Below are 12,361 nucleotides of genomic sequence, written 5' to 3' on the forward strand. Positions count from 1 at the left end.
TGTATTGTCCCATTGCATATTAACGTTTGAAAATAAAATGAATCATCCTTGTGCATTTTAAACTGCATTAACTGAGCACTGAAACATATTTTGCTATGTGAGGAAGGCCATTTCAAATAACTAGGCTATAATATTTGTAGCAGAGCCAGAGCTGAAACATCACAATGTGCAGGAAAATGTAATTGTCTTTGCTTTGCTGTTGGGTTTTATTTAGAGCGATCGTTAACAACATTGATTTTGTGATAGTTCCAAAGCCAAACATCTGCACCGGCTTGAATTTTGGTTTTAAGCTAAATGAAAGAGGTAAGCCCAATAATTTTGGTGCTCAAAACACGAACACTACAAATCTAATGAACCATTTCCGGTATATTTTTAGGCCTACAATATTACTAAGCTTACACTATAATAATGGCATACAATATACAATATAAACAATTGAATCATTCATCGCTTTTATTTGTGCCACAATAAATAAGTAAACTAAATGTTAAATACCAATGTGGTTTCAAAGAATGTGAAGGATATATAAAGAAAGAAAAGGGTTGTCATTGCTAGCCTGTTTTAGAAGAAGGCCAATTTATTATTTTGAAATAAGAGATAGATCATTACAATTTTAGACACTTATTCAGAGTAACTTACAGTTATTCCATACATTATAAGGAGCTGGTGGTGGTAGTGACAGTTACTGTTTATAGTGGCAAAGCGTAAATAGAAGACTGATTAGCCTGAAAAGTGAAATTGGTGTTACTACTTTAACTGTTTGAGTTACTTTAGGGTATATTTTATAGTAATTTATAAACAAATATTTAGTTTTAGTTTGAAAAGGGTAGCATAGCCTAAACATAAAAGTAAATTAGTATTTGGACAGTGACACAAGTTGTGTTGTTTTGGCTCTGTACTCCAGCACAATGTATATAAGGCCGGGTGTCTCTGTAAAGCACTTTGTGACAACTGCTAATGTAAAAAGGGCTTTATAAATACATTTGATTGATTGATTGATATAAAATAAAACAATGACTAAGAGGCTAAAATGCAGACAGTCATGCAGACAGTAAACATCCATAAACCGTAAACAATGTATAAATTACAGCCTTTTTATACAGTCCCCATTTTAGGGGACCAAAAGCAATTGGACAAATGAACAATCTTAAATGAAGAAATCATATTTTGTACATAACTGCCCCTCCATCTTGTTTCACAAATACAGTGCATTCCAAAAGTATTCCGACATTTCCTTTTTCCACCTCAATCTAGACACAATATCCCATGATGAACAAAAAAAAGGTTAATATTTCATTGCAAACCCCCCCCCCCCAAAAAATGGAAAGAACACATTTATATAAGTATTAAGATGCTTTGCTAAAACACTCAGGATTAAGCTCAGGTGTATCCTGCTTCCACTGATCATCCTATAACTTGATTGGAGTCCACCTCTGGTAAATACAATTTTGGACATGATTTGGAAAAGCACACACCTGTCTATAAAAATCAGCCATGAGGACAAAGGAATTGTCCGTAGAGTTCCAAGAAAGGATTGTGGCGAGGCACAGACCTAGGGATGGGCACAGAAATGTTTTCTAAGTGTTGATGGCCCTTAGGAACACATTGGCTTCTGTCATTCTTAAATGGAAGTTTGGAATCACCACCACATGCAATAGCTGGCCACCCAGCCAAATTGAGCAATTTGGGGAAGTGACCAAGAGCCCAAGATCCAGAGTTTCTGTGCAGAAATGGGAGAACATTCCAGAAGGATATCCATCTCTGCGGCACTCCACCAATCAGGCCTTGATGGTAGAGTGGCCAGACAGAAAAGCCTGACAGCCTTTTTGGAGTTAGCCGAATGAGTCTATACGTGCATTTTGTATGCACCTAGCACAATTTAAAGACATTAACAAACTGCCTGTTTAAATTTAACCTGTCAAGGTAACATTTACTGAAATTATATTTACCAAAGTCTATGGTTAATTTTAGGTTTTGTTCTACAAGGAGTTATTTCTGCCAGCCGTTCCAAACTACCTCCCTTCCAAATTGCAACTATTTTGCAATTCTTTCTCTCATTATCAAACTTCTAAAATGGAATGTGTGTGTGATATACACTGCTTCAATGCATTTAGGGGTGTGGTCCTGGTCAAGACAATCTCCTGAACTCCAAACTGAATGTCAGAATGGGAAAGAAAGGTGATTTAAGCAATTTAGAGCATGGCATGCTTGTTGGTGCCAGACGGGCCGGTCTGAGTATTTCACAATCTGCTCAGTTACTAGGATAGTGTTTACAAAGAAAGGTGTGAAAAGGGAAAAACATCCAGTATGCAGCAGTCCTGTGGGCGAAAATGCCTTGTTGATGCTAGAGGTCAGAGGAGAATGGGCCGACTGATTCAAGCTGATAGAAGAGCAACTTTGACTGAAATAACAACTCGTTAGAACCGAGGTATGCAGCAAAGCATTTGTGAAGCCACAACACGCACAACCTTGAGGCGGATGGGCTACAACACCAGAAGACCCCACCGGGTACCACTCCTCTCCACTACAAATAGGAAAAAGATGCTACAATTTGCACAAGCTCACCAAAATTGGACAGTTGAAGACTGGAAGAATGTTGCCTGGTCTGATGAGTCTCGATTTCTGTTGAGACATTCAGATAGTAGAGTCGGAATTTGGCGTAAACAGAATGAGAACATGGATCCATCATGCCTTGTTACCACTGTGCAGGCTGGTGGTGGTGGTGTAATGGTGTGGGGGATGTTTTCTTGGCACACTTTAGGCCCTCGTTTAAATGCCACGGCCTACCTGAGCATTGTTTCTGACCATGTCCATCCCTTTATGACCACCATCTACCCATCCTCTGATGGCTACTTCCAGCAGGATAATGCACCATGTCACAAAGCTCGAATAATTTCAAATTGGTTTCTTGAACATGACAATGAGTTCACTGTACTGAAATGGCCCCCACAGTCACCAGATCTCAACCCAATAGAGCATCTTTGGGATGTGGTGGAACGGGAGCTTCGTGCCCTGGATGTGCATCCCACAAATCTCCATCAACTGCAAGATGCTATCCTATCAATATGGGCCAACATTTCTAAAGAATGCTTTCAGCACCTTGTTGAATCAATGCCACGTAGAATTAAGGCAGTTCTGAAGGCGAATGGGGGTCAAACACAGTATTAGTATGGTGTTCCTAATAATCCTTTAGGTGAGTGTATATAACTGTAACTTGAATTATTAACTGTAACTCATTATTTAACTGTAACTTGAATATATTTTGGTAAACAGCCAATATAACAAAACTTTTGTCAGTGTCCAATTATTTCCGGTCCTAAGTTTTGTTATTTAGGCTGTTTAGCTCTAATATGTAGCCCCCTCTTTTTCAAGGGACCAAAGTAATTGGACAATTGACTTAAAGCTGTTTCATGGACAGATGTGGGCTACATATTAGAGCTGTACTTCCTAAAAGGTGTGGGCCATTATTTCTTCATCAATTAAGCAGGTAAAAGGTCTGGAGTTGATTCCAGGTGTGACATTCACATTTGGAAGCTGTTACTGTGAATCCACAACATGCAGTCAAAGGAGCTCTCAATGCAAATAGGCCATCCTTAGGCTGCAAAAATAAATACAAAAAATCACAAGGTGCAAACCATTCATAAGCCTCAAAAATAGAAAAGCCAGATTAGACTTTGCCAAAAAACATCTAAAAAAGACAGCACAGTTCTGGAACAGCATTTTTTGAACAGATGAAACTAAGATCAACAGATGAAACTAAGATCAACAGATGAAACTAAGATCAACCTGAAAAAAGTATGGAGAAGGCTTGGAACAGCTCATGATCCGAAGCATACCACATCATCTGTAATGGTGGAAGCAGTGTGATGGCTTGGGCATGCATGGCTTCCAATGGCACTGGGTCACTAATGTTTATTGATGATGTGACAGAAGACAGAAGCAGCCAGATTAATTCTAAAGTGTATAAGGATATATTGTCTGCTCAGATTCAGCCAAATTCAGCTAAGTTGATTGGACAGTGCTTCACTTCACAGATGGACAATGACCCAAAACATACTGTGAAAGCAACCCAGGAGTTTTTTTAAGGCAAATAAGTGGAATATTCTGCAATGGCTGAGTCAATCACCTGATCTCAATCCAAACGAGCACCCATTTCACTTGCTGAATACAAAACGTAAGGCATAAAGACCCATGAACAAACAACAACTAAAGAAAGTTGCAGTAAAGGCCTGGCAAACCATGAATGGAGTAAATCCAGCATTTGGTGATGTCCATGCGTTCCAGACTTCAAGTAGTAATTGAGTGCAAATGAATCTCGGCAAAGTATTTCAAATGAACATTTTATTTTGTGATTGTCTTAATTTGTCCAATTACATTTGAGCCCTGAAGAAAGGGGACTGTATATGAAAATGGCTGCAATTCCTAAATGTTTCATACAATATTTTTGTTCAACCTCTTGAATGAAAGCTGAAAGTCTGCACTTCAACTGCATCTCGGGTTGTTTCATTTCAAATACATTGTGGTGTCGTACAGAGCCAAAATTATGAAAATTGTGTCAGTGTCCAAATATTTCCAGACCTAACTGTATATGGTACCTGAACATCACCATTGGTTTGGTGTTGATTGCTTTTGCCTAGATTACAGCAATAAGTCTGTTTTAATGGTCGTCTATCAACCTAACACCTGGATTTGGCAATTATACCTTCTTGCAGAAGAATCCAAGCTCAGTCAACTTGCAGCCCTCTTTAGGTCAGTCCACAGAATGTTTTACAGGATTGAGGTCCAGGCTTTGACTGGGGTATTCCAGGGCATTAATATTCCTTTTTTAAGCCATTATTTTGGTTGATTTGGCTTTTTGATCGTGTGTTTTTGATCATTATTTTGTTGGAAGGTGATTTTTGTTTTTTATAAAAACATTTTGTCATATTATTCCTCAGCTTTCTTGCAGAGGGCGGCAGGGTTTGTGGCAAAATATCTTGTCATTTGGAGCTATTCATCACACCATCATCATTTCATCATCATCATCATCATTTTCTTCCGCTTATCCGGGGCCAGTTCGCAGGGGCAGCAGTCTAAGCAGAGAAGCCCAGACTTCCCTCTCCCTAGACACTTCCTCCAGCTCTTCCGGGGGGGCACAGAGGCGTTCCCAGGAGAAAGCTCATTTCGGCCGCCTGTATCCGGGATCTTGTCTCATGACCCAAAGCTCATGACCATAGGTGAGAGTAGGAACGTAGATTGACCGGTAAATCAAGAGCTTCGCCTTGCGGCTCAGCTCTTTCTTCACCACGACAGACCGATACATCGACCGCATTACTGCAGAAGCTGCACCGATTCGTCTGTCAATCTCCCGTTCCATCCTTCCCTAACTCATGAACAAGACCCCTAGATACTTCAACTCCTCCACTTGAGGCAGGCATTCTCCACCAACCTGAAGTGGGCAAGCCACCCTTTTTCCGGATTTGGAGGTACTGATTTTCATCCCAAATGCTTCACACTCGGCTGCACACCAGTGCATGCTGAAGGTCCTGGTTAGAAGGGGCCAACACGACAACATCATCTGCAAAGAGCAGAGACGAAATTGTGTGGTCCCCAAACCTGACACCCTCCGGCCCCTGGCTGCGCCTAGAAATTCTGTCCATAAAAATTACGAACAGAACTGGCGACAAAGGGCAGTCCTGCCGGAGTCCAACATGCAATGGGAACAAGTCTGACTTACTGCCGGCAATGTGGACCAAGCTCCTGCTTCGGTCGTACAGGGACCTGACAGCCCTTAGCAAAGGACCAAGGACCCCATATTCCCGAAGCACTCTCCACAGGATGCCGCGAGGGACACAGTCGAATGCCTTCTCCAAATCCACAAAACACATGTGGATTGGTTGGGCAAACTCCCATGAACCCTCCAGCACCCCGTAGAGGGTATAGAGCTGGTCCAGTGTTCCACGGCCCGGACGAAAACTTTCATCGCACCCTCTATCATAAACAGACCCCCTTTCCCTGCTGAAAAGAAGCAACCCCATAGCATGAAGCTGCTGCCAACATGCTTGACAGCAGGCACTCTGTACTTTGGGCGATGAGCCATGTTGGCTTTGCGCCAAACAGATTTGTTGGAATTGAGGCCAAATCGTTGTACCTTCGTCTCATCAGGCCATAACATTTTCCCATATGGTTTTGGGAGATTCTTTTTTTTTTTTCTTTCATTTATGTTTTGCCACCCCACCAGACAGTTTAGAGAATATGTACAATGGCTGTAATGTGCAGAGAGTGTACACTTTCTGCCAGATATTCCTGCAGCACCTTTAAGATTGCTGTTGGCCTCTAGGTAGCCTCTGTAATGAGCCTTCTCCTTGCAACATCAAATTTGTAAGGATGTCCTGATCTTTTTGATGTCTTGTTGTTTTTCCTTCTTGTCTACACTTCAGAATTATGGTCTGTACAATGTTCCATGATATAATGCCTTTGAAATTAATTTATATCTGTCTCCTGATTTGTATCTTTCAACAATAAGATCCCACAGATCTGATGTTAGCTCCTTGTGGACCATGACTGTCACTGCAATATGCAACCACGGAACAGCTCATTTTTGTGCTATTCAGAATCCATGAATTTGTCAGGTGACACCAAATAACTTTGTATATGATTTGGAACATAATTGGCTAAATCTGAAAAGCTACAAGTTCCAAGATAAAGAGTGTGTACACTTATGAAAGGCATTGACCTTTTTTATATTGATTTTCACAGAAATCATTAATTATTTTTTTACTTAATATTGTTGGTTAAGACCTTAGTAAATGTTATAAAAGGTATGAAATGATTTGTCTCAACTTCAGCCTTAACATAAACAAAAGCAGAATGGTCAATAAGGGTGTATATACTCTTGATATTCACTGTACATGATAAAAAGAAAACAAATGGATCTACCTGAAGTGCCACTGTTCACCAGCACATCTCCACAGGTAACTTTCAAAGAATGGCAACATGAGCAATGAACACATTAAAGTCACATTAAAACACATGATTCAATTAACGTAAAAAATATCTTTCACAGTAAAACTTAATTGATGACGTATTTAATCATTTACAATGTGACATTTCAACAATTGTAGGCACAACCCTTAGTTTGTGTGTGAAATTGTTCAAAAAAATTGCTTAGCTGGCATTGTTGCAAGTAACCCATACAGCTACAGTAATTTTCACCCGCTCAATTTTGGGACTTTTCTGCAAATGGAGGACCAATGGCAAAGAGCAAGGGGGTGATCATCCAAAATGACATACACCCTACTATTTATGAAAACTGTAATCTGTTTCCTGGAATGCACACATTCCATTGTACATTTTTAATGTATTTTATTGTTGTTGATGTTTTAGTGTGTTTTTTATTATGGTATCCAAAGTCACTTAGTCACTAATATAACTGAGTTAAAATAAAACCATTCATTCAAATGTTTAAACTACAGCAGTCTTGTCTGTCTATACTTTAAACTGTCTCCTTAACCCATATTCCGAAGAAACTAAAATTTCTGCTTTATGACACACAGTCTGTTTTTTGTTTTTTTTTACTAAGAAAGGGCGCCAACTTTCATCAGGTATTTCAAATGCCACCACTACAGACAAGAAGCAATAAAACTTCAATGTAACTGGATTCCGGTGCCACCAGCCCTGTCAGATGGCAGGCTCCAAACCTTCAGCCATGCAGCCTAAAACTGGAGAAAGCAGGGCGTGTCTTTACACATGGCTGACTGCAGTTCATTTTATCCATGTACCCCCTAAGCTGAGAGCCAGGACCTCAACTGAACCAACCAGGTCTATTATAATGCCCATATTGCCTCTCACATATAGAGCAACAAGTCTTTAGAATTTCTAAATGAAATATTTTAACCATTTAATTAAGTGCTTTAGAAATCGAAGTATGTTTCAAAAATTCAACTGTCATGCATGTTTTGGAAAGACTGGAGTTTCTGTGTGCGCAACGCATATTATATATATATATATATATATTCCTGAAACGTTTTAAACAATGTATAGCACATTTATAACATGCAATTAGTACAAGTACATGGCATTCTTAGTAACGGCAACACTTTTTCACTACAGCACTGTAACAATTGAAATATCACGGCCTGACCAAACAAACAACCACTAACCATCAAGAGCCAAGGAGCACATTTCAATTCCAGCGACTCTCAAAGCAGACATTTCGTTTAGTTGACAGGGTTCAGTGTGTTATTTTTGTGCTAGTGTCGAGACAGTGCTCAGATTTGACAGAGAAAGGCAACACTGACTGACTGTATTCTCTGAAAGGGAAAATGAGTGACCAACTGCGTAGGAAGGTGGAGAGCCATTCACCACAAGACCTCTGTAGCTCTCGCGCAAGGGCATAGTACACGTGCTTTGAACTAGTCCAGCTTGGCTTATGTGTGTTGAGAAAGGGGGGGTGAGGGAGCGCCATTTTGAAATTGGACGAGTCTACTCTGGCTCCTGGCAACATATTCTAACAATGTGATGGTAGTTGATACTGTGCGTGGCTCATTCTTCACATTACTTTACACATGGAAATCCCCCACCCACCTATGCCTGCTTTCCGAAAAAAGAGAGGCAATACAAGGATAACTACAGGATGGATGTACAACATTAGCAGGCCTACAAAATCTCTACAGGCAATACTGAAAAGGACCCAATTCACCCAGTTCACCGGGAGACTAGCTACCTCCACAGTGTCAGCGAATGCAAATAAGCGGATACAATTTAAAACTACCAATTGTAAACAGGACAGTTTTATATAAAATTGGCCCTGAAAACTGAGAATCTTCACGTTTAACAAGTATGATGACCCTTAAACACAATAGTCTGGCACTTTTCCTGATAACCTAAATCTAAATAAAAGGATACTGGAAAAAGACAAACCTTAGTATGGAAATGAGGAATGTGAAACACAAAGCATATTGTTTCCTTAGTAACAGACGGCAAGTCAGACCATGCATGAGAAGGTGACAAAGACTAAGGCTATTAACTGAACACATTTGTCAAATTAAAACATAATGCAGGTTTTTTTCTGGTTTAATATAGCTTTTAAAAGGAATGGGCATAAGTCGCTTGCAGTGGCTCCGTCCCATGCTTCCTCTCGACAGATGAACACATGGGGGAGTCCTCATTCAAAAATGCAAAATGGCCGACATCACGCTGTACTGCATGACATTATACAACTAACAACATCCCTAGAAACAGGATCCCTCCCTAGGCATGCAAGTCTGTGCACACTACAAAATCTTTCATGTAGTGACCAAAAAAAAAAAAACTAGTTATTTTCCATGCCAGACGCAATACTGCTTTAGTTTATTTATTTACTAATTAAATAAATAAATAAATGCAGGGCCTAGGGTGTACGGAGGGCTAAAATGTCTTCAGAAGAAGCATTTTCTATAGCAAATAAAATTAGCTGATTCAAATAGAGTGGTGTGATCAAGGGATATTAAATGATAAATGAAAACTAGTCATTTCTGTGCCTGGAGTCTCTACTCCAGCTTTAATATACCCCATGGACTGTGGCCAAAATGTGTCCCCCTATTCCATGTGAACAGCCTATGGATCCTGTTCAAAAGGAACACACTATGTAACAGCATGCATATTTGGATATACTTAGTGCCAATTAACTGGTTGACTACAACCACTTCCAACTAATGTTCTACATCTGATTACCGCCAATTAGAAAGAGAGCCGCACACACATAAAGAAAATAAATAATGGTCATAACTGGGGCAGCAGGCTTACATGGCTACATCTCCAACCAAAATGCCATTTTTTTAACTGTTTACATTTTGAGTCATTTTACTTGGCTCAAACAATGGCTAGATTGCCTATTCTGAAAACATTCTGGCTGCCAGTGATTACTATTGGAAACTGAGCTGTAGAGGTAGAGCCTGCTAGCATATTAGGTTCACTAAAATTATAGGGCATTTTATGAAGTCTCTGAGAATACAACATGACACTGACTGAACAGTATCACATTGCAAAAGATGTAATGTTGCTGATCAATGTCAAAGCTCACTCAATCTCCCTTTAAATCTTGACATCAGCTTCTAAGATCACCTGGAGTAGGACTGTGCCGTCTATCATTCAATACTGGCCAGCAGAACTTTTTTTGTCTCACGATATTTGAAAGTCAGTATTCTAATCAATAAATCATGGATTAACATACATATAGAGAGAATATAGGGAACGTGTGTAATCGGGCCTTGATCACGTTCACAGTAGCCTCTTAGAGAACCTAAACACTGTGTTCACTAGTGACGTTGAGTGTTTGTCAAACCACCAAAGCGCGGGTGTAAACACCGCACTTCATTGGATGGGCACGTGGAGCAACCGCCACAGACAGGGAGCAACGCATTCGAAGCGTAAACAAATTTCCCCATACAATCATAATCACATGCCGCATGAACATGGAATACCATGAAAACACATTTGTCATCCATCTTTTTATAAAACGTGGTAGTATTTTGCAATTTATCAATAGTATATACCACAGGCATTCTGTATACACATGCCCATCTATAGAAAATATAAAGAACAAATCAAAACGTACACATGAGGTTCTATTAAGCAATGTTTCATTGCAGTCTGCACAAATCTAGAAATATCTGAAAAATTATCACTAAGAATATCATATTTCTTAGATAATTGAACTGTTGGCTTACTGTATGTATACACTGTATCAATAATCTACAGAGAATTGCAAAAATGCATCCAATAGTAGATGCAGAATCCTAGACTGCAAAATCAGAAAGAAGGCATGTGGACAACATAAGCACATGAATATGCGTCCTCTTAGTTCTTGTCTCAGTTCTTGCGCAAGAACTGTTGGCGAATTCCCTTCAAAACAGGAAGCTCGTACAACGTTAGCAGCCTAGCACCTAAATCCTGCAACGTAAACATACAACAAACGAATGTTATGATGGCCAAAATGTGACAGAAAGCATTTACCTGTTTGCCCCGATAAAATAACCGTTGTTGTTCGGGGTTAACATTGAAGATCTCTTGGATTTTCAGCCTCAGAGACTCAATTTTGGTCAGCCTGGAAAGATCCTCAATGGTTCGTGTCTCCTTTCCGTCTATAGTCCGAATCTGAATCCACATCTTTCCTCCGCGGATAGCCACCAAAAAAGGTTACAGAAATCTGATCACAACAAATACGGGGGGCTTGGGGGAAAGGGGGTTTAAAGTGAAAACGTTTAGCGCTCCATAGACTTTTGCTCTGAAGGGGAGAATGATTCTTGCAGGAGGTGTCTCTCACATGGGTCACCGCGCCAAGCAAATCTCGCGAACTAAAATTCTGTACAATTTGCTGTTAAAGAGGCAGGGACTCTTTTTGTGGCCATGGGATTGAAGCCTATTCCTGACACCGATTTTAAATGTATATCTAAAAATGTTTTCATATTTTTTTTTAATTACGATATACTACCTTAAACCTGAGATATCCAAGCCAATATCTTGAGATACAACACACAAATAATATTTTGCAACATTCGGTGGCAATTTCTTTGGAAGAAAATTCCCGCCACCAATTGCTTTTCTCAAATGTTCAAAATCCTTGTGTTTGGAGAACTGTGTTTGCATGTTGAACTGATTCCCGTGGAGTCCATTTCATTCATGTTGACCAAGTTGCTGTTGAACATGTCCCATGTTTAATCAGCTGAAATAAAATATTCCAGACATTTTCCATAAACACTGTGCTGGGGACAATAAAATGCCACTCTAAAATGTGCATGTTTTTTGTTACAGTAGAATTTAATGTCCACTTCAATACCATAACACCAAACTAGAGAGGCTTTGCCACCAGCATCATGTCAATGTGACATTTTACCAACTACACCAGAAATCTACCAAAATATTTTTCTATCTGTATTTTCATTCACGAATAAATGTGTCAGCCATCGAAAATTTTACTTCTGTAATTTGTGATTCTGCAGTTGCACGTGACATAAAGTGGCACTCAATCGTATTCATCTCATTGGACATTTCCACATATTATTGTCTTACAAATTAAATCAAAATTGATTCTATGGTCTGATTAGACCCAAATAAAGCTTTATGGCCTCAGCACTAATATGTGGCGCAAGTCTAACACTGCACATCATCCTGAGAACATCATCTCTACCGTGAAGATCCCTATCAAACTTGTCGGAGCTTATGCAAAAAAGGATGGTCAAAAATTGCTGTGTCTAGACGTGCTAAGCTGGTAAAGACTTATTCAAACAGATTTATGGCTGTAATTGTTGCCAAAGTTACCACTACCAAATATCGACTAAAGGGGTGAATGCTTAGGCAATCAGTTATTTTCTGTCATTAATTTTGAACAATTTGTAGATTT

At 39.6% G+C, this 12,361-nt stretch overlaps 1 protein-coding gene across 3 annotated transcripts in view; it reads right to left on the bottom strand.

Annotated features, from left to right (window-relative positions):
• Nucleotides 1-11,298, bottom strand: part of LOC105023543 (E3 ubiquitin-protein ligase UHRF2) — a 59,545-nt gene extending 48,247 nt beyond the window's left edge. For 2 of the 3 annotated variants that reach the window (XM_020053296.2, XM_010892836.3), the window contains exon 1: nucleotides 10,975-11,298. In XM_020053296.2, coding sequence (XP_019908855.2) covers nucleotides 10,975-11,127 — 153 coding nt within the window. In that variant the 5' untranslated portion in view covers nucleotides 11,128-11,298. Of the gene's footprint in view, nucleotides 1-8,901; nucleotides 8,987-10,974 lie in introns of those variants that run through there. The other variant, XM_020053297.3, reaches the window with a different exon arrangement.
• Between the last annotated feature and the right edge of the window lie 1,063 nt (nucleotides 11,299-12,361).

The sequence above is a fragment of the Esox lucius genome, chromosome 14 (assembly GCF_011004845.1).
Source record: "Esox lucius isolate fEsoLuc1 chromosome 14, fEsoLuc1.pri, whole genome shotgun sequence".
Taxonomy (NCBI): Eukaryota; Metazoa; Chordata; class Actinopteri; order Esociformes; family Esocidae; genus Esox; species Esox lucius.